The 23,583-nt window shown below is 43.5% G+C and overlaps 1 protein-coding gene across 10 annotated transcripts in view; it reads right to left on the bottom strand.

Moving 5' to 3' along the window:
- KALRN (kalirin RhoGEF kinase) overlaps positions 1–23,583 on the bottom strand; it is a 660,588-nt gene that overhangs the window by 439,889 nt on the left and 197,116 nt on the right. For all 10 annotated transcript variants that reach the window (XM_041002788.1, XM_041002790.1, XM_041002785.1 and 7 more), the window contains exon 3: positions 21,505–21,619. In XM_041002788.1, the coding sequence (XP_040858722.1) occupies positions 21,505–21,619 (115 nt within the window). The remainder of the gene's footprint in view (positions 1–21,504; positions 21,620–23,583) is intronic.

The following is a 23,583-nucleotide window of genomic DNA, read 5'->3' as shown; positions in this document are numbered from 1 at the left end:
CAACTTGTGGTACAACAGGTTAAAGACACTGTTTGCAACATCAGCATTTTTGAACTTCCAGTTTGAGTTGTAGCTGTTCCACTTCTGATCTAGCTCCCTGATAATGTACTTGGGAAAGCAGCAGGACAGCCTCAGACACCCATGTGGGAGAACCCAGGTGAAGTTCCAGCCCCTTGGTTTTAGTTTAGGCAAACTTCAGCTATTTTGGCCATTTGAGGCGTGAACCAGAGGATGAAAGATCTGTCTCTCTCTCTCCCTGCCCCATCTTGTCACTTTGCCTTGCAAACAAACAAGCAAATCTCTACCACTGTCCATGCTTACAGTGTCAGGATACACTTGAATAGCAGAATGACGTACTTACAACTGATTGTGAAGGACTATACTACTGTAATGATATGTTGGAAATCGGTTGGGGGGCAGGGATTTGAAGGAGAAAGGAAAATCTTGGAGCCTATGGAATTGTATCATGGAATAATAAATAAATTTTTAAAAACAAAATATAGTTTTCTCTTATTGCTATATTCCTTCCCCACCCCACTCCATTCCTATTGGAATAAGATCTCTCCCTATGCATTGCTGTAATTTTTTGCTTACCCTGCATGGTAATTATTATATGTGGGGTGCTGTGGCCAGGCTCTGATTGATTAATATGTACCCTTATGGAAATTTTTATGGCTTCAAAAAGAGAACCTAGTTATGAAAGTGCTTCATAAATACAGCGTCACATAAATATGCCACATTGTCCATGAATTCATGATTCACTCATCCAAAGACTTACTGAGCATTTATTTTGTAGCTCTCCTAGTACTAGACTAGGGATATAATCTGAACAAGACAGAAACACAAAGGTTACATTCTAGAAAAAGAGTGACACACATGACAGTAACCAGATAAAGAGAATAATGGCAAATCTGATGAGCTTAAAGGAAAGGGCAGGTGGTGAAGAAAGGGCAGCTGAGGAGCTGACATTTAAGCAGAGACCTAAACCATGAAAAGAAATTAGTTAAGGGAGCACTGGAGCATTAATTCAGCAGCAAGAGCAACCTGCATCTGGCTGTGCCTTGCCTGCAGGGAGAAAGCCGAGATGGTGAAGTTCAATGGGAAAGCAGGAGAGCAGTGGTCATTCTGGGCTGAAGCTCTGTGTCGTTAGGACCTCCAGTCCTTTAGTTGGAAAGACATACATGAAACTTGGTGCTGCAGCTGTTGGCAAAATGGGACAGTCATATATTAATGGGGAAAGCTAACTTATACTGCATCATAAAGTCCTATGTGTGCTAAGAATTTTATGCACATTATCTAATTTGTCATGTGAAACTCAGAAAAGGCACTATGATGACCCCACTGCACAGCTGAAGTTCAGAAAGGCTGTTTCAAGTTGACATGCGGGAGCAAAATCGGGATGGAATCTAAGTCTGTTTTGATGGCAGTCCTCAGGTGTGAAATCACTGTGCCATCTTGCCTCACAAGGCACAGAGGACTTAATATTTGTTCTTGCTAGTCCCTCCTATTTCAGCAAGCTTCAGCACAAAGAAATGACTTGTTCAAAGTCACACTGCTGGGTGGAGGGATGTCTGGATCATCTGAGCCAGATTCCATCATTGCTTTATGGAAATTCTTATTAAATAATTAAAAGTTCTGAGTTCATGTTAAGCACAAACCCTCCCTTATGTAAACAGGCATCAACTAATTTAGCTTCAAGGACTAGGGGATCTTGCGGGCACATAAAAACCCCAGACTCAGGAGCGAGGACCCCTCTGCTCATGGTTTCCTCTGTCTTATGGCAGCAGAGGAAGAGCTTGACCCCCACTTGTCCCAGCTTCTGGAATGCCATGTGAGATTCATCCCATTTCTGTGAATGTTTTACAGATGCTCTTGAAATAGCAGGTGGAATCAATGTACCACCAGCCACGCTGAGGAGAGTGGATCTGCAGTGGTTATCAATTCAGCAGCCTAGCCAAGGAGACCAAGGGCCTGGTTCACCTCCTTAGTGTGTGCTGCTGGGAGCTGCTTCCATGGTTGCTACTCTGGGTATAGGGTGGCAGCATGGCAGGGTTTCAGAAGGGCCAGTGCCTGGGCATGGTACAACAGAACTAAACTTCAAACCAGATCTATCTACCAAGTTGTTCAGGGAAAGTGGCACATTCAATCCTGGGGTAGAGAGCTGCACTGCTCACTGAGAAGCAGGTGTCAAAAGACAAGGGGAGTTAAGGATCCTCTGATAAGTGAGGCACCAGCCTTGACACGACACAGCTGTGTTCCTGTAGGTACAAGCAGGACTAGGAGCAGCAGGAAGCTTCAGAGGAGTGAACTGGAGAAGGCCAACAATGGTGCCTGGACAGCTGAAACCTGGAAGGGGAGGAAGGATAAGCCATCTCCATCATGTCCTGCCCTAGGATTATGCTATATCTATGTCTCCCTTAAATCTTCATGAGCTGAATTCTCAGTTCAGTATTTGAGGAGAAAGGCTGATCTCAAGAGTGCTGAAAAGAAAACCACTCTATTGACCAATTTGTTTGGGGATTCTCACAGCATCCACTGGCTGTAGAATCTCAAATTCTTCCCCAACCTCTGCCCACCACCTGCTCTGTGTTGCCCTGCTTCCTGCTCCTCACTGCTGTTTCAACAGCATTGGCAGTTCTTTGTTGACAGCTCCAAACCAGACCACAAGTGCTTTCTTAAACTACCAGGAATCAGCAAGTGTGAAAGAAAGTGTTAAAGACACATTAGCACCTGCTTTAAGCTTTCTAATTGGTACCATCAGAAGTGGAAAGAACCTTACAGAAGGCAGTGCCTTGCAGAGAAATTAGCCACTCTCTATGGGAATGCTGTGTTACAAATGAACGTTGGCTCCCCAAAACAGTTTGTTTCATGATGGGAAGGTCTTATGCATGGCTGGATGTGCAAAAGAAAGGACAGAAGTGGGAGAGCACCATGAGCCCATCATCTGCTTCCCTCTGCAGGGTCACAGGGACCATCCACCACCAGCTATCAGGATGTGATTCAGCTGCCATCAGGGCCTCCTCAGGATCTATGTCAATTCATTCCAAGATGAGTGCTTTTGCTTTGTTTTACTGGAAGATACCCTCTGCCTCTTCGACAAGTCATTATTCCAAAAAGTTGTCATCTCTTCTATCTACTTAACAGCCCCTCTTTTGCCTCTGCACTGCTAGCCTCTGATATCAGGGTGAGGGATCCTATCTTAAAGCTATCTGTCAATTCCTTCTGCTAAATTGGAAAGGTTCAAAGTTTCCTTGGTGATTGTAATGTACAGCCATAGGGGAGTGTATTAAAGCCAAGGTTTTAGGGATTCATTTATCCATTTCCAAGTCTAGGAACTGTCACTTGACCATTTCCAACATCAAGTGTGCCAGAAGCAAATCCATCTCTTGTCCAAAGTTCCAAGGAAATCTCAAATGGAGACAGAGAGAGGGAACTTGGCATTCCTGGCAGTTTAAAGTCTACTACTTAATCCCACCCAAAGGAGGCTGTGAAAGCAAGTCTGTGATTGCAAATGCTATAATCAGAGTCATGGCCCTTTTTCTTGTTCTCTGAAAAGTTGCAGTGCAAAGAGCACAGATTCAGGTACCAAAGTTACAGGCAGCTTTTCCAAGTGTGGTCATTAAGGTAGTAGTTTAAGAGGCTGAAAATCCTTCAGCAGCCATACAAACTTATCTTCAGTACTGTTTTTAAACAAAGCATTTCCAATAAGTAAAATATGCTGAGGAAGAACAAAGGCTTGAAATCTTCTAGATGAAGAGCATGCCACAGTTGATGGGAACTATCACAGAGGAGTCCAGGAATAGTATTGTCACAGCAGGCCTGGGGCGAAAGGATAGGCTGCCAAAGGACAAGCCCCTCAGAGGGCACATCTTGAGCTAGCAGCATACATCCACAAGTGTTTGAAACACAACTTCCTTTCACCAAAGGAAGAGATCTCCTGGCTGCCAAGAGTGGCCTGGGGGCACAGCCATCAAAGGGAGTCACTTTTAGACAGAGTGGGAACTCTCAAAGAGCTAGACCATTGCTCCTAGAAGTCTGGGTCTGCTGGAAAGGGGGTGCGGAAAGGAGGTTAGAAGGTTGGGTTCAAATGGAGGTGAGATAGAATGAACATATCCTTTGTAGGACGGCAGCTTCCTATCCTATTTCCCACCCTCCCTCACATGGGTATTATCCTTTCCTTCTGGACACTCAGAACACAAAGCAGAAATGAAAGGAATGACAAAGTAACAGAGGGAAAGAGTAAACTGGAACAGAAACCCACAATGTCCCCATACAGCAGCCCCACCTTCCCTGGTCCTCACTGAACAGACTCAGGGCTGCCCCTCTCTGTCCTGTATTCACTCTTCTTCCTCTCAGAATCAGGCTGGGTCAAAAACAACTGACTTTCTAACTTGAAAAACAAAATAAAACAAAACAAACAAACAAACAAAAACCATACACAGGTGTGTAGGGACCCAAAGTTCACACAGCAAAGATCATGACTTGGTTCAGCCTGCGCCTTAGCCGTCCTGATTTATGGCGGAACAGAAAGCAGAAGGTTACGAGGGTGTAGTTTTATCTACTCTTTACTTGGGGGGCGGGGTATGGGCGCTGCCCAACCTCTCTCCAGGAGCCACAATAATAACTTTCCTGGACTATGCCCACTCCTGTTGTCATCATCTCTCATTCTCCTCCTCTTGCTGCATCCCAATCTCTGCCAGCTCTCACAAGAATTTCACTGCTGGGCTCTGGTTTCTTGGAAGGCCACATGGAATCCCCATTAACAAAGCATGTATTATCTCTTCCTGGAAGCAGCCTGTGTACTCTTTTCCTCCCTTCCTTCTCTTTCTCCTTATAAAGCCATCACTTCCTTGAACACCCAGAACTTTGCCTGCAGCACACACAGACACTTGGCACAGGCATCCTCACCAACACAGACAATGCTGCTCCTGGCACAGTCACCCTCTAGGCCAATCCCACTGAACTTTATAAACAGTGCAGGAGCCCTACTTCTGCAGAGCAAACAGGCCTCGCACTGCAGCCAGCGTGCTTCTCTTTGGCACCTGGCCAGGGTACCTTGGCAAAGGTGTCTATTTAGGTCCTACTAGGTTATGAGGAGAATAAAGAAAAAATCATGTGATAGCTCAGACACTAGTGGGAAACTGAGAACAGAGAAGGAGTTCAAGAAGAGTCAGGAAAAGGATCCCAAGGGAAGAGGCAGCGAGGAGCTCAGGATTAGAAGCAGGCTACACTAACTCCATCTTACAGCCCCTTGCCAGCACATACCAACTGCAGCTCCTTGTTAGCATGTATACACTGAACAAAATAGGGCGGAAGCCTATTGTAACAAATAACTTTCAATGGACGAGATCTAGTTTTCGGCAAAAACAAGCTAGAGAGTGTTTTATAAAGACCTCTGGGGCCCAGCACGGTAGCCTAGTGGCTAAAGTTCTCACCTTGCATGTGTTGGGATCCCATATGGGTACTGATTCTAATCCTGATAACCCTGCTTCCCATCATGCTCCCTGCTTGTGGCCTGGGAAAGCAGTCGAGGTCGGCCCAAAGCCTTGGGACCCTGCACTCGTGTGGGACACCAGGAGGAGGATCCTGGCTACTGGCTTCAGATGAGCTCAGCCCAGCTCCAGCTGTTGCAGCTGCTTGGGGAGTGAATCAGGCGGAAGATTTTCTTCTTGGTTTCTCCTCCTCTCTCTATATATGACTTTCCAATACAAATTTTAAAATATAAAAGAAAAAACCTCTGGAAGATCTACATACACATCATGAGCTTCTTTAAAAAAAGAAAAATAGATCTCTGCCTTCATGATACTAATGTGTAACCACTGCATTTGTTTTTTGGAGATGATGCATTAAAGCCACACAAATACCCCTAGACTGAGAGACCTCTGAGGCCTCATCTCTTTGTCAGCTTCTCCAATTACTCAGAGCATCTCTGTTTCATATAACAAATGTCATTTCCTCTCTCACTGTTAAATCTGGTCTCAACAATTGTCACAGACACCGGGATGACAACCTGGTGTCATCTCACCAGTTTTCCTCTGACAACACGGACATATTAGGAATTTAGAATGGAATGGGAATGAATACCAGGAACTCTGGGTCTTTGTGCAAAATGAAAGTGAATTAAGCTTTGTGCACAGATGGCTTAGCAGCTCCAAGAGCTCCAGTGTGGGCAGAAGCATCCCTCTGCTCAGGACCCTGGGGATCCTGGGGTGCTGTGCCAGAGGCCCTGCTGGTCTACCAGCTCTGTTCATGTGAGGGATGGTGCATGGCTGTCATGAGCCCAGTCACAGCAGCACCATCCCAGAGCTGGGTAGCCCCAAGGCACATCACCATATCTCTGGGGACAGTACCCTCTCTTCTTTAAGTGAGGCAGTTGACTTGGCTCCCCTGACCTCTACAATCCTTTCTGAATGCCTGAAGCTCCTAGATTCCAACTCATCTACAACTCTGAGATTCTACCTCCTATAAAGTATCTCTGATTATGTTCCATTACACTGGTATGCTTACTTGACTGTTGCCTCGATACCTTCGTTTTTGTCTTGTGGATGCTGGAACTTCAGCAAAGACTCAAGCTTTCCTGAGAGTAAGAACTTGCTCTCCCCACCACTCTCTTTTTCTGACATGTGCAGGGCCTACCTAAAAAAGCCAAGGCATCCTTGGATCACTGCCTCTGAGTTGATGTGTCAGTGATATCCACAGTGTTAAAACTGGACTGATGTGCAACTTAAGGAGCATTCCATTAACCATAGGTGCTGCGTGCACAGGAGTGTGCATGAACTTACCTTCCCATAAGTGCAAAGTAGGGAGTTTGCCATCAGCAAAGAAGTTTGAAGCCTGAACTCCCTGCAAAGGAAAACAGCCTACAGCCCAGAGTTGGAGAACATTCTCTTCCTGTATAGGCAACCACAGTTAAAGACATCACAGCACCACGTTCAGACCTCTCCTCAGGCACCAGGCCAAGATCTGCATGTGAATTACTAGCGATGGGAACAGATAAAATTCCAGCTGGGGACAGAACAGCCTGAGACTGGAGGGAGAAAAACATGAGCTTTTAGAGTTGCTCTCAGAGAACATGTCTGGTCCTTTTGTGAGCTAGAACAGGTGGGGGTTGGAGAGAGAAGGAAGTGTTAACAGCAAAGGAAAGAAGGACCAGGGCTTTTGGTTACGTCAGTAAATTCTTCAGCAACACATTTGTCCTTGTTGAGTCACTGTAACTGACACAAAGCTCCCCGCCTGAGTTCTGGTAGAACTGGCTGCCACACATGCCCAATTTAGAAATGAACTCACTGCCCTGGTGAGACAGAGTCCTCTGCTGCCTTGCTCCTATGCCCCTGCACATTTCAGCCCCTTAAGACACAGTTCATCTGCCCTTGGGCAGTGTGCCCCCTTACGATCAGCCAGAGGATACCCTGAAGGAGATCCCGGTCTGGCCCAGGGACTTCATGTCTGAAAAGATGACACTGGCATTGGCCCTAAACAGCCAGTGTGTTTGTGTTTGGGGTGGAGGGGCAGGAGAAGGGAGGCCCCGCCCTTCTCCTGGGGGAGCTCCCAGCCTAGTTGCACTCAGTCAGCTTGTAAGGTAGTGCTGTACAACCTTGCAGGCTAGAAGCCAGATTCCTCTCAAGTGCTTACTGCTCATCAGAAAGAAAGCCTTGTGGATGGCCAGATCGCAGCAAACAGCTACCAACCAACCACACCTGATGATGAGGTCCCTAGACTCAAAAAATCCTCCCCACCTCACCACTTTTTTTTTTAATTATATGTTCTGCCTGGGTAATATTCTGAATAAACCTTTTCCTCTACAGCAATCCAGTAAGAGCCAATATGACATAGAGAAGGCATGGAGAACACATTCCTCTTTCAGTAAAAATGACAGTGGCAGAATGGTTAAGGAATTATCGGCAACCAAGTGAATGTTATGCTCTTAGCAACAGAAAACCCTGGGCAGTGATATTTCCCTTTCTCTTGTTCTCATCTTCCATGTATTGAGAAGGAAAATAGGGTCTGACAGGAAAAGTTTGAAGACAGATTTGGCCTTTAATCTTCCATGTCTGGAGCTCATGGAAATGGTGAAGGAGACAATGAAAGTTCTAAAGTTCAGGGACACTTAAGCACTGGGACTTCAAATCTACCTAAAACTGAAGACAAACCAATAGGAAGAATGGCTTTCTTTACTTGTAAAAGATGTTTTGTTTTTTAAAAAAGTTCATTTTTATTTGAAAGGCAGAGGTAGAGAGTAGGAGGAGGAGAGATGGGGCGAGAGGAAGAGAGAGATCTTCTATCTCCTAACTAGTTCTTTCCCCAAATGGCTGCAAGAGCCTAGCCTCTTATACCATAGTATTAGCCCCCAAGATTTAATATTTTTTAAATGTTCATTTATTTATTTATTTTTGGAAAGGAAGATATACACAGAGAAGGAGATACAGAGAAAAAGATCTTCCATCTACTGATCCATTCCCCAAGTGACTGCAATGACCAGAGTCAAGCCTATCTGAAGCCAGAAGCCAGGAGCTTTGTCCAGGCCTCCCATACGGGTGCAGAGCCCAAGGACTTGGGCCATCATCCATTGCTCCCCCATGCCACAAGCAGGGAGCTGGATGGGAAGTGGAGCATCCAGGATATAAACCAGCACCCACATGGGATCCTGGCAGATGCAAAGTGAGGATTTAGCCACTAGACTATTAAGATTTGATTTTATAAAAAGATTGTTATTTGGGCATTTATATTTTTCTCCCAATGGCACCACTATAGAATTTTCAGGCTCACCTGGGTATAATTACATGCCTAGGCTTAACATGTTCATAAATATTATTTTATTTAATAAAATCTTCTGAAATAGTATAAAATCCACTTTGAGTTTAGGAAAATCATTGTTTACTATATGCTTAAATGCCATTGTTTCAATAAAAGTTATATATTAAAAAAAAAACAGCCTGGAGACAGTCAATGAGGCACACCAGGTTAAGCAGTATAGCTTGGGACATGAGTATCCTATATCAGAGTGCTGGCTCTGGACCCAGCCACTCTGCTACCTAACCAGCTTCCTGCCAATGTATCCTGGGAGGATGGGATGGCATGAAAGATCCAGATGGCATTCTACCTTCCTGCTGTAAACCTAGCCTAGCTCTGATTGGTGTGAACTTTTGGAGAGTGAACCAATAGATGAAGGAGTACTCTCTCTTTGTGTGTATGTGTGTGTATGACACTTGCTTTTCAAGCAGAAGAAATTAAAAATAGAAAAAATAAAAGTAAATGCCTGGACAAATCCAAATTTAATGAGGAGAGAATAGAAAATTACAATTTTTGAGCCTTGGACAAAACTCATTTAGGTATTCCTGGACAGCTGAGCTCAGGTCATCCGCTAGTTGGTGGTGTGGCATCTAGCTTGCAGAAAGATACATAACCACAGCAGTTTCTACAAAACTAAAATGTCATAATTTGAAATGCTGGTATCTAAAATACCTATGTGTCTGAAAAATAAACACAACCCCAAGCACCAGTGAAAAGCACACAGAAAGACCTAACCAAGGTTAGGTGAGAGAGGTGACAACTAAACCCTGGAAAAGATCACCTAATGGGAGAGGGAGCCCTACATCCAGAACACACTAGGTAAAAAAACACATCCATTTTTCCCAAGCCAGTCTCTCTCTCCAGGATCTCTATTCAGAGAACTCCCTTCTAACATTCCAGCCAAATCAACCCAGCTACATTTAGATCAGCCTGATTACTGACATGAACTTCTGAAAAAACCATAATGCCTTGTATCGTCTTTCACGTGACATATTGAATTTTCCCCAATCAAGGTGACACATTCCACTTCTGAATCAACCTTCTCTTGGTAAGCCATAGACTCCAGCAGCCTACAAGAGAAATTCAATAACTACACCTAAGCTTTAGAAGCTCATTTACAACTGCTGTCCAGAGACAAATTCCCCAAAGGCCTAACTTGTTCGGAGAAAGGCAGATAAGCACTCCAATTCAACTGGGCATGGAGGAGGTTAACAACCACTTGGAGCCAAGCCAAAGACTGACTTGCACAACTGAGAAAGGGATTGAAACAGTTTTTGAAGCAAGAGTAAAGATTCAAGGAAGGCAAAAAAACACTAAATCCTTTCTAGATTTCATATGAGAACTGGTCATTAATGTGCAGTTTGTGTTAAGGGACCATATTAATTTAGGGAAGTACTCAGAATCCTAGCTATGGGGTAGGCATGGTGGAACAGTGAGTTTAGCCACTAGTAGGGTGTCCCCATCTCATACCAAAGCGCCTAGGATCAAGTTCCATGGCTGCTTCTGATCTAGCTTCCTGCTAAAGTGCATCCTGGGAGGCAAGAGGTAACAGCTCAATTATCTGAGTCCTTTCCACCAACATGGGAAACCTAGATGGAGTTTCTGGCCACCAGTTTCAGTTTGGCCTAACCTCTGTTGTCAGAATTTGGGGAATGAACTAATGAATGAAAGACTTCTCTCTCTCTCTCTCTCTCTCTCTCTCTCTCTCTCTCTCTCTGTCTCTCTCACACACACACATGCGTGTGCTTTGCCTTTTGAATAAATACAAATAAACACATAGCAGCTGGCATTGTGGTACAGTGGGTTCAACCACCTGCAACACTGGCGTCCCATCACAGTGCCAGTTCAAGTTCCAGCTGCTTCACTTTTAATCCAGCTCACAGCTAATGCACCTGGAAAAGCATCAGAAGTTGGCCCAAGTACTTGGGCCCTACCATACACATGCAAGAGCCTGATGCCATTCTAGGTTCATAGCTTTAGCCTGGCCCAACTCCAGACATTGCTGCCATCTGGAGAAGTGAAGCAATGGATAAAAGATTCTCTCTGTCTGGGTCTGGCTCTGGCTCTGGCTCTGATTTTCTGCTGTTTTCCCCTTTCTCTCTGTAACTCTGCCTTTTAAAATAAATTATCTTTTAAAAACATACAACAAAAATAAATACATACTCTTAAAAAAAGACACTGAAAAAAAAAATAAAAGAATACTTGTCTTGGAGATCCCAAAGAACAATTCTTTAAGTCTTTCCAAAGCCAACATCAAGCTTAAATGCATAATAGATGGCCCTGATTCAGGGTTTCTTGATGACAGTAATAACAATGTTTGCACAGGGTTTCCTGGGCAATGATGAGCAAATAAGCTTAAACTGGAAGCAATGTAAAGCATCAGAAGCCTAAGGCAAGTCACACTGGGAGCATTAATTGGGAAATTTGGAAAGTAAAATGACCTATTTCAGCAGCCTTGTCCACAACTGCCACAAATCTCTCCCAAAGAAACCACTTAAGATATAAACAAAGGCTTATATGCAAAGATATTTATTGAGGGTTATCCATAACAGTGAAATTCTGGAAATGACTTAGTTGTCTAATGATAGGGTTAATTAAAATATGATGTATCCCAAGACACAGTGTTCTGCATGAAAACTTTTTAATGCTTTGGAAATGTTCTTACGCTATAACGCTAAGTAGAAAAGGGCAGAAAGCAAAATTTGACAAATGTTATGATTCAATTTTGCTTTTTAAAAGCTCTAAGAAAGAGACAGGAGTGATATACATCATTATAATTGCTATTATCTCTAAGTAAGCGAGTAACAAATATTTTTCAAGAAATTCTTGGACTTCCATAACATATTTTTCTAATGCAAAATATATACCCAGACTAACACATATCTATTCATTATTTATTTCAAGCCTTCTTTATTGACCTTTTGGCTATTACTGCTGTAAATATTAGCTCTAATCGTAAATTTAAACATAACTTTAACCCTAAACAAAGCAGTGGAAACAACAATGAGAGCCAAATGCTAAACACCACCTCTACATGTAAAGGAAAACATTTTCACATTGTTGTCAGCCTCTACTGTGCACTAAGTCCTTGGTTAGGGACTTGGCATGCAATATTCTTTGTAATTATCACTACTGATAATGTAGGGAACTTCTTTGTGTCTATCCTACATGTGGGGGAATGCATCAGAAAGCCTATGTATTTCTAGGATTCCTTCTTGACTGGCAGCCCATGCATGACTCACAGGTGTCAGTGTTTTTCCTCAAGCTCATCTTTCCCCCCTCTGCTAGTCCACGACTCCACTACCACCAAGTCAATGGCAATGCCCCAAGTCCCCTTGGGGAGCACAAATAGAAGACACATGTGAAGGAGGAACAATTCCTCCTTACCAGGACTCCCTCTGTCCAGGGTTGGGTTCCTGATTTATCACCTCAAAGCATTTACTGCTTCCTGGAACAGGAGTTGCTTCACGTAGCTACATCATGGGTTTTTGCCTCTGATTGCCCTAGCGATTGTTCTCCAGGGAATCAAAAACACTTGCCTCTGTATTTGCAACATCATGTCCAGCTTTTCCTCACTGCTTCACAACCTGTTTCTATGCACTGTTTCCATGAGCCTTTCCAGCCTTTCAGCCCCATCACGTCTGCGCAGAAACAGACCTGCCAGGGGTATGGTCTACACCGACCCAACACAGACAGTTGGAGTATGGTCATGCAAGGTAGCTCACTTCAAAATGTTTAATAGTTAACCACTAATTCTGGGATGATACTAAGACTCCAGATGAATCAAAAGGTAGAAATAGGCAGGCATCTGAGTGGAAGAATATCTTATATTCAAAGAAATGAACAAGATGCTCATCACCATAAGATAGGAGACATAACACCAGGACCAGCACCAACACCACCACCACTGCTGCTGCCAACACCACCAGAAGCACCGCCACCACTAGCAGTGCCACTACCAGCATCAGCACCACAGCCACCACCAGAACCACCAGCAGTACAACCACCACCACCACTATAACCACCACAACCACCACAAGCACCAGCAGCACCACCAGCACCACAACCACCATCATTACTACCCCACGACTTTTGCTCAGGGTACCTGCTTCTCAGAGTCCTTTCCTTATCTCTTGAGTTTCTAAGGTATTCACTACTTTTGTTTTCCCCTCTATATCTCTTGGTGTAATTTAGTAAATAGCTCATAGCTATCACCCACATTGACTATTAATGAGCAGAGTTTATTCATCAAAAACTGAACACAAACAGCTGAGGAAGACGTTTGACGCACTCAGACACACCAGCCATGGCCCTGCTTCTACTGTCCTACACATTCACATCCACCACAACTGTCTTAGCCACCAGAAGCCCAGGTTTGAGATAACTGCCACCTGCATCTCCCACCTGCAGCAACGTTTGTACTTAAAATGTGAAGGGAATTTTCAGATCAGGTTTGAAGCACAGGTGGCTCCAGCACCATTACTGCTGTGTGGCCCTTTCTCCTTATCACCCTCTTGCTCCTTCCCTTGGTTCCAGTCCACCACCACCACCTTAGCTCATCCTAAATCATTTACCTTCTCAGTCTTCCTAGGTCAGTCCTCTGCACTGTTGTCACTTTCTTCACTCTGGCCTCCTTCTCTACAGTGGATAAAACTCACGTTCAGCTGCTAAATCTGGTTTCCAATTACACTTGCTATGTGCTCATAGGCAATATACTTCAACTCTTTGTTTTCTCAAAAGCAAAATGGGAATAATAAGGCCCATCTCAAAACATTACGGGAGTAAGTCAATGCATGTTAAAGACTTAAAGCAGCACCTGCAATTGCTACAGTAAGTGACCAACAACTACTAGCCATTATTATCTTTAACCTGTTTCTGTAATTTCCTTCTTTATTCCCTAGACCTCTCCTATATTCCACTGTCCACTGAGCTACCAGAATGAATTTTACAAAATCCAGTTTTAATGATCATTCTCCTGCTGCAAAGCTATTCAACTTCTCCTTACTGCCCATTAATAATACTTCTTAACTAGACCCGTGGAGTTCTTGAGCCCTCTTTTGCCTCATTGTCTGCTGCTCCCCTAAAAGACCCTGAGATCTTGTCATCTTGAGCTTCCAGAACTTAACCAAAACATTCTCTGAGAGCCAACACACTCCAACTCCTGCCTTTCTTGGAGTCCTTTCCTCCTCCAGGACTAGTCCTACCCCTTGGTTTTTGTTTGTTTGTTTGCAGAGCAGTTGCCTGTTGAAGCCTCATCATTCCTGGGCAGCAGTTGCACTGGATGTTTCACTTACTGTGAGTCCCCAGCACTGGGCTCAGTCCTAATTCAGAACTCATCTCAAGGTGTTACCTACATCATGTGCCTGCCACGCTCCCCAGACCACAGCAGGAGAAACAAACAAGGATAGTTTGCATTTACAGTGAACTTGGCACTGCATAAGGACTTGACATCCTTCACACCAATCACTTATAAACTGAAAGAATTTCACTTGTCCTTTGATACTGGTGTCAAATTAGATGCCTATTATAAAGTACTGAGACAAATAATTACTGTTGATTTTCCTCCTGTCAGCTTTGACACTTCTTAGGAGAGAGGTCAGTATTGCATTAGCCTATTAATAATGTGGACAGGAGCCTTCAGGATCAAAAGCTAAGCTTCTTCATTTAAATTCATGTTTGAAGAGTCACCTGTTGTTGCACTTCACCATACTTCAAAAAGGTATCATAGAAAACCACATAAGGGGCAGGCAAAATGGTACAGTAGGGTAAGTGTCCCAGATCAAAGTGCTGGTTCAGGTCTTGGCTACTCTTTCTGATCCAGCTTACTGCTAATAAGCCTGGGAAGCAACAGATGATGACTCAAACATGTGACTCCTGATGCCCCTGTAGGAGAGCCAAATGCAGTTCCTGATTCCTGGTTTCAGTCTGACCCAACTGGCTGTTGTGTGTATCTGGGGAGTGAACAAGTGGATAGATAGAAGGTTGCTCTCTCCCTCTCTGTCTTGCTGCCTTTTGAGCAGATGAAATACTAACATTTAAAGAAGAAAAGATCACATGTGTTATAATACCGTTTTATAAAGCTCAAAATCAAGCAAAGCTAAATAATACGGTGTTAACAAAGCATGTGCTAAACTATATCCAAAAAATTCAAGGGAAGGATAAACGTGAATCTTAGGCTAGTGATGGTTTCTGGGTGTCAGGTGATAGAAATGGAGGACTCCCAGACAATATGAAGGGTAGATGTGGTGTCACTCCTCACATTGAAGGTTGAGCTGCCAACTGCTCATTTGATTCCCATACTGTCATTATTATTGTTGCTGTTATTAAACTTATGTAGGAAATGGACTAACCACTACAGAGTGCCTTCAGAGATATCACCAGATGATTTCTCCACAACACACACATTAGATGGACATTCCTTTTCCAAATTAAAGCTTTAGAGATTGGACTGAGAAATGTTGCACAGTATATGCAAAGTCCTACCCTAAGTGTTTTCCGCTTGTGTATTTGAAATTGTTCTCATCATCTCCCCACTCCCGAGTACTCCTGGAAACTAATGCCCAGGCACTGGAGACTGCATCCTCTGGCTCTCCTGTCACCAGGCTTCCCAACCCACAACAAACCACAAGATATCAGAGAATGGGGAGAAGGGTGACATGCAGTGAATCATCACGAGCTGGTGGCATCTCCTAGTGAAGTTGATGGTTTCTGTCAAGTGCCTCTCACACAGCTCACTCTCCAGATTTGAGGACCTGTTTCCTTGCCTTGTGCCATTGAGCCTCAGAAGCGGGCATGGCTGTCTTCACTGCCAACATCTTTTTCCTGTCCACTGCCCACATCTTTACATACTGTCCTTGGTGAGAGTCTTCTGAAACAACCCTGGTTGAGTGGACATGTGTTTCCTGACTGCAAAGAGGTGAAGCAGAGGCCCAAAGCCCAGTGTCCTCTGTTTGTATTAAGCTGTCTCCCCACCCTTTCCTGCAACTCTGAGGAAGGTGATCTCAAACAATGGCACTTGCCACTGTGATTTTCTGTTCCTTAGCAGCACAGTCCAATACTATATTCTCTTCAGAGCTTCTGATATGGGCAGCTAACAGCAGGGACACTTAACTGCAACTGCTAAGAAATGTATGTAAAAGGTGAAAAATATAATAACAAGTATAAACTGACTCCACATAGGCAACTAAAGAAATTAAAGTGGATTCTAAAAGTATTAAGGCAATGTAAATACAACAATGTGACTTCACTATACTCACTGGCATTATATTCTGGTCCTTCCATCACCTGCTTCTTCTCCTTCATCCCTATATTCTCCTTTAGTTGATGATCCCAGATCTAAGGGCAGGGCACAAACAGCACATCTCAACAAATTCTAACAACAAAATGTAGTTTGGATAGCTCAGGATCCCTTGTGATGAAAATAACGGAAGAAAATCCAGGCAGTTTTCACTTCCTCCATTAATTGTCTTTCTAGTTCTATCTTTCTGTCTCTCTTTATTCCTATTCTTTTTCTGTTGAGGCTCCACAAAGATAATGCCTACTATAAAGCCTAATTTGTCTTTTGCAGAAATCAATAAACCAGGAGCAAATGTTATCAAATAATAAGCTGCAAAAACAGACACCTTGGTTTGACTGGCATCACAGAATTATCTGTCCTAATTTGTTGTCATCCTTCCTTGTCAATATGACACCTGTACTTCTTCACAAAATGCTCAGCATCTCAGAGGTACAGCAAAGAGCAAACTTACATGGAAGATGCTCTGGTGCCCTTAGGAGCAGCAGAAAGATAACTGTAACAAAGCAGGATAACACTGCAGAGGAGGAATTTAATGCGATAAAAAACCATCCAGGATTTCTTAACCAGATGTAGTATTTAGAAATGCCTATTTCAAGCATATGATCAACTCTCAAATTCACAATGAACAGATTATCCACACCATGGGCTACACTTTGGCAATGCTTACTTTCAGGTAGAATTTTCTACCTTTTTCCTTCTTTCCTTTTACAAAAAGAGATTTATTTATTTATGTGAAAGGCAGAGTTACAGAGAGAGGGGGAGGGAAAGACAAGGACAGAGAAAGAGAGATCTTCCATCTGTTGGCTCACTCATCATATATCTCCAACAGCTGAGGCTAGGTCAGACCAAAGCCAGGAGCTTTACCTGGGTCACCACAAGGATGGCAGGGGGCCCTCACTTGAGCCACATTCCATTGCTTTCTTAGTCCACCAGAAAGGAATTGGAGGTTGAGCGGTTGTAACATGAACTGTTGCCCATGGGATGCCAATGTTGCAGGCAGCAGCTTTGTGTGCTACACCACTATGCCAATCACTGAATATTCTACCTTACTTCTTCATTTCTATGGATTTTCATCAGCTGATCATATCTGAATATTTCTTTTCCATTCTTTTCACATACAAATAACTGCAAGCAGAGAACAGACCTAAGAGAATGAAGCTAGAAAAGCATAGGATAGATGAGAGTTGGCAAAGACAACATAACACAGTAAGAGCCCTATACAAGACTTGGCACACAATAATTTGAAGGTCCTGAATTTTATGATACATGTTTTGTTCCCAGTGTCAAATAAACCTAGACTCAGTGAAGGGGAAAAGAGTTAGAATGGTCAAATCCTGTCTCCAACCCCCAGTGCAGGAATTATTTCTATAGCATCCCTGAAAAGGGTTGCCCAGACTAGAGGTAGCAGTTACTGTTGCACAGCTTCCCAAAGACAGGTTCTTTTCATCACTTTTTAAAAATAAAGACTTATTTTTTTATTGGAAAGGCAGACTACAGAGAGGAGAGATAAGATTTTCCTTCTGCTGGTTCGCTTCCCAAGTGGCCACAATGGCCAGAGCCGAACTGACTTGAAGCCAAGAGCCAGGAGTTTTCTACGGATCTCCCATACTGTTGTGGCAGGGTCCCAAGGCTTTGGGCTACCCTTGTCTGCTTTCCCAGGCCACAAGCAGGGAGATGGATGGGAAGTAGAGCAGTCAGGACTCAAACTGGTGCCCATATGGGACGTGGCGCTTGGACGAGGAAGATTAGCCAATTGAGCCAATGTACCAGCCCTTTTCTTCACATCTGAGTCCTGATCTCTAATGTCTACTTTGGGGAGCTACAGAGATAATGCCTGTTCCCTCCACTATGGGGAACAAAATGTGAAGTCAGGAATAATTTCTCTGTTGCATTTTCACACTGTCAGCAAACATTCCTTATCCTTTAAACTATACGCTCACCTCTTGTAGGTGACTCAATGTGCTAATCGCCTGCCTGCACTATCACTGCTCTGTTTTCTTAAAATAGGACTGGCAAGTTGAATGTTGCAGAATGAAATGCAATGGTCTAGACATGACTCTTCCTCTATAGAAAATGGATTCCTCTTACTTCTAAATTATCACAATTGTTTGTTTAATCACATATTTTAGAATGGTGCTCCAAAAAGGGGTGGGACACTCAGCTGGCTGGTTCATTAGATCCTGATGTTCTCTTTCATCACTTACTTGCTCTTTGTCTGTCTTCTACTGGCCAGTGCAACATTTACAAATCCTAGCAGTGCAGCCATAGCTTGTGCCGCCTCCATTATTACTGGCTTGACACTAGAAGGGAAACATCCAGGTTCTTTCTAACTTCCTCACAATGTCTGCTCCTGTTCACCATGAATCCTCAATCTTCCTGGCATATGCAGGCTGTAAATATTTGCCAAGCAAGTAGTGAATAAATAAGTGCATGGATATTAAGTGTAAACTAGATCACAACAGTCTAGAGTGAATACTTCAATGTCATTAGGACCTGGCCTTTTAGAATTATGGATCATTACTCAGGATAAACAACGCCCTGTCAGTTTCATTTGCCTAATCTAGATGTTCATTTTTATAGTTTCTCTCCCAAAGTTATGATTATGCTGAAAACTGGAAAACCCTATCTGACCCACTAAATTCTTCAGTTTTCCTACCCAAGCTACACTGTCTTAAGACCAATTCTTCCTCACATTCTGTTCCTAATACTTGTCATATATGAACCTGCAGCCAACAAATTTAGGAAGTAATCAGGGTGCAAGATTAATTGGTAAACTCTGCAGACAGCCAGGTATTCATAGTCCTAATGAACTCATGTCCCTAGAGAGAGAGACAGCTGACATCAGGGATCAATTATTCCCATTGAAGGTGACAACGGGACTCTTGCTTGGCACTTGGCAATATCTATAAAGAACCTTCTCTGTTCTCAAGACCACAGCATGCAATGTCTGTGACTACCTTCTGAGAGGCACAGGGCCTTGCCTGATGAGTTCCTTCAGCGGCAATGCACTGTTTCTTTTTTCTCATGTTTCTTCACATTCCTCTTAGGTTTTATTCCCCTTTACTCCAGCAGAAATTTCTTTCTCCTTCTTCTTCCTTTTTTTTTTGGAGGGGGGAGTTGCTTCTAATCAATTTTGTCCCAATCACTCAATAAATCAGAATGCAGAAAAGTATTCCTATAAGTGTTTTCCCTCTTATTCTAAAGAACAGATGAGCCTGTATTGGCTGGTATGGGATGAACATACAAGAAAGAAAAATACGTTCTCCTTTCCTGGGATCTAAATTACCTTTGGTTCTGAAAGAACTAAGAGTCCATCATGGATTTCCCAGAAAGGTTCCTTTGTAAACTGCTTTAGAAAGTGCCTGGTTTTATGCCTGTTAGTAGTATACTTCAAAATGACACTTTTAAAAACTGCTTAGCCTCTACATGGCTAAATGGTTAAATTACCTAGATCAATCAGGGGTTATTTAGTCTGTCTCCTGGCTTCTGGGATAGACAGGAATATTTTTTTCTCTATAAAGATCTCTAGAAAAAAAAAAAGAACTTATTTTCTTTTCTTCAGTTCATTGTTTCACTCACTCAAAGTTTAGGAGGTCTTTGGACGTAATCCAAATCCCTTTCGCTGGAGCTTAAGACCATTTATCTTTTATCTTTTCTCATGTCCCTAATGAATACAATAAAGAAAAAATAAAACAAACACAATCCAACGTTTGTTTGTTCACAGCCTTCTGCTTGGAGCTCTTTGGGGCTTATCATTCCACTCAACAATCTCCCAAGCATTTGATGATCGCTCTTGAAATCCCCTTTACCACCTGCCCATCAACAGCCACCAATCGCTTCATATTTGTTCTCCCCATGATTCCCTGAAGAGTGGTTCCTGTTTCCTTTAACACCTGCTTTAAGAACTTAATCAACACATTAAAAAAATTATACCAAGTCTATCGGAAGCAGGGCAGGTTATATAGCTCACCTCTGTAATTTACTGATGTTCCAATAAAATGCACACAGACAAGATGAATGTTTTGCAAACCCAGGGCACCTCTACCTATCTGGCACAACAAGCACTTTACAGACTTCAGCATCCCTAAGAGACGGACACACACCAGCATTCTTGCTGCCCAGGAGCAAGGATCAGGAGAGAACACTGGGGCTAAAGCCAGGAGGACTAAGTTCCAAGCTAAGTTCTACCAATTACCCGGTGAATCACTCATGCCCCAACTCATCCCAGTGAAGAACTTGACATATATTTGCCTTAACTACTCCTAGTCTCTTCTGGCTCTCATGTTCTAGAATTCTTTGTCTGATCAAAGGCCTCTTCCCTCTCTTCTCAAAATATGTGAACCATGTTCTTAGCATCACCCCCACACTCACTGCCATTGCCAGCATCATCTAGATCAGCTTGTCAGTCTTTCAATATCATTCTCTGTCCTAAAAAAGACTTTTTGAAAAAAAATTGTATTAATTTATTTTCATTTAATTTAAGAGAGTGAGATAGAGACTGACAAATGGAGAGGTATTCCATCCACTAGATTCCTTCCCAAACGCTGATAACAACCAGGACTGGGCCAGAACAAATCCAGGAGTGTGGAACTCTAAATGGGTCTGTCTTCCACAGGCGTGATGCAGTCCTAAGCACTTAAGCCATCATCTACTGCTTCCCAGAGTGCACATTAGTGAGAAGCTGGGTCAGAAGCAGAAGAGTCAGGACTTGAACCAGGCACTCGATATCAACTGCAAGCATCCCAAGCAGCAGGTGATGAAACTAGTATTTAAAACGCACCCTGCCCCCAATAGACTTTTCAGAAATCTCCCTGTCAACTGCCCCACTCAGGGAAATTCTAATACTATACACACACTGCACACCAGTACATAGATACACCTATGATCAATACAGAAAATACTGAGGTGATTTTTGCTCCTTCTAACAACCAGCTTTTACCCCCTTTGGGGTGACAGCATCCCCATGGAAAATGTGTCCCTTAGACTGAGCCATGGTTCACCTCCAGCTGAGTGATTTTAGTGGAGCTATTTCCCCTAAACTGCAGAGCCACAGATATATTCACAAACCAGAGGTTTTGGAAATAATCCCTCTGGAAGCCAGATTGGAACTATTTGCTAAGATAAACAGTAGCTTGCCATTCCTCCTCCCCACCTCCTGTTATACACCCAGTGTTGGTCATCTTAGCCTAGGACACAACCTCTGCCCACAGTTCCCATTCCATTTGCATGAATCCCAACAGTAACAATAGGAATGTTGGGAATGAAGCAAACAATGTGGGTGGTGATGTTCCAGGAAAACTTGGAACCCATTCCAAGGGCAGAAAACACTCAGGCCCCTGGCAGACATATAAGCGGTTTCAAACTCACTGGCATCAGTCCAGCCCCCTCTCCCTGCAGACCATTCCACTTCACCTTACCTTGGCACACTGGCCAAATACGTCACAAGTTTCCGCAGGTCTTCCTGTCTTATTCTGTCATGATTGCTGCGTGCAGGGAAGGTCAGGATGGGTCCCCCTCGCTTATCACGGCCCCCTGCAGGGAGCAAGAAGAGGCAGATTAAGAAAACCAGCCAGGAGAGTCAGCCACAGAACAAAAAGTAATCTGAGTGCTGGAAGAACAGGCAGCAGTACAGTGCTCAGAAAATTCTGGCCACTTTTTAGGACAAGGCGGGAGTCTCAACACAGATAACATGTGTGATCTGGGGCAAGTCTTTTGACTTCACCGATGCCTCCTTCAGAAATTTCAGATGAAAATGCAAGTGAGTACGTTAGAGACTTGTTACAAGGGCTGATGGGATGGCACACAGGAAACCTTCAAAGGTGTAGCTTTCTAGAAATAGGAGACAAGAAAGAAACTGGTAATTGTCGTTAGTAGAAAACAGGTGATTCAAAGTGCCATGTCCTTTGGAAGTTTAACCCCCCCAGTTTACCTCTTTGCAGCTCTCCTTGAGGTGGGAAAAGTCTGCACAGAACTGATAACCATGTCGAGAAGGCTTTAAAGCTAGCATACATCCAAGAACAGCAGTGCTGGGAGGCGTTATGTGTCTTCTATGCAGCCAAGGGGCCAGACTGTCCTGCCTGCCTGAGCAGCTATCTGTCACCCCTACTGGAAGAAATCATGAATCCCATTTGAAATAAGGTCCTAATCACCACAGAAACAGAAGTATGTGAGCTAGTATTGTTCATCTTTTCCCAATACCATGTTGAAAAGGCTGGAAGAAGTACACCAAAATGACAGTCACTGGTATTAAATGGCCAGGGTTTTATATGGTTCCTTTCCCTCTATTTTCCAGACTTTCTACTTGCTACTTATTGTATGATTCTAAATTGTATTCATTAGTGAACACTATAACTAGGAAGCAGAACCGAGTTTCTCAGGAGGGTTAGAGCTAAGGTGTCATATCTGACTTCCAGGACACTGCCTATTACTGTATCACGATCTGAGGCACCACCTGATGACCTCTGGGGATCCCCAGGCATCTAAGAATGAGGGAGGAGGGGTCAGCACAGCCCCAAACAATGCTGGAAAAGCAGCTTAAATCTCAGTTATTAGAAGAGTCTATTAGAGAAGAAAGGCGGAGCCTCTCAGGATTCCACATAAATGTGAGCTCATGAATAATGTTTCTGCTGATTGTGGGGTTCAGAAGCCACATAGACAGAGGGGAGACTTGGCAATTAATCAATCCTGGATCTCTCTGAGGAGGAAATAAAGCAGTTGCAAGAAGAGCAAACAAAATTTGGTTCTAATGAAAATGTTTCTGTGCCTCTCCTGCCCTCAGAATTGACCCTGGGACCCCAGCTCCAAGTTTTATAAACAACCAGTCCTGGTTCTTGTATTGATAACTACCCTTATCCACCTGTTCTGGAAATAGCGCCCATTCCCAACTGCCTTCCACAGCAGGAAATGATTAAATGGATGACTTCCCCAAAGCCAAAATGTCTCCAACACTCTCCCCTGTCTCATCTACCTTAATATAATCCTAAGCACTAACTCCAGTGTTTTTTCCCCTACAGCTGTTGGTTTTCTCCATAGGTTTCCACTAATACCTTCTGAGTAGAGCCAACGGGAGTTCAGCACGGTCTGACCTGTCAATCTAAGTAGCTCCCGAGAGGTAGATGACACTGTCCCTCCCAAGCTAGAGTTAGCACTGACCTTGGACACACCAATTTCAAAAATGTGGCTGGAAAAGTTTCCAGACATCTGGAGAAGGTTCAGGATGGCAGTGGAGGAGGCGAGAGATGAAAAAGCCTGGGGAAGAGCCGTTGTCTTCTTTCAACAGGTAAGGATAAGGGATCAAGAGGAAGAAGAAGGCTTTATCAGGCATTTTCTGGGATGAAAAGAATTTTGCAAGACTATATAGGGAGAAGAAGGATCAGTATAGGGGAGGAGAATCACAAGGCTGGAAAGGGACGAGACCATGGGTGTAGTGAGGCCTCACAGCAGGTACAAGAGGAGGATCCATCCCAGAGGGTTAGGCTGTCAGTTGCAAAATCCCC

Source organism: Ochotona curzoniae, unplaced genomic scaffold, assembly GCF_017591425.1.
Source record: "Ochotona curzoniae isolate NIBS_2020 unplaced genomic scaffold, NIBS_Ocur_1.0 scaffold_2587, whole genome shotgun sequence".
Lineage (NCBI taxonomy): Eukaryota > Metazoa > Chordata > Mammalia > Lagomorpha > Ochotonidae > Ochotona > Ochotona curzoniae.
This window is presented reverse-complemented; position numbering and strand designations above follow the sequence as displayed.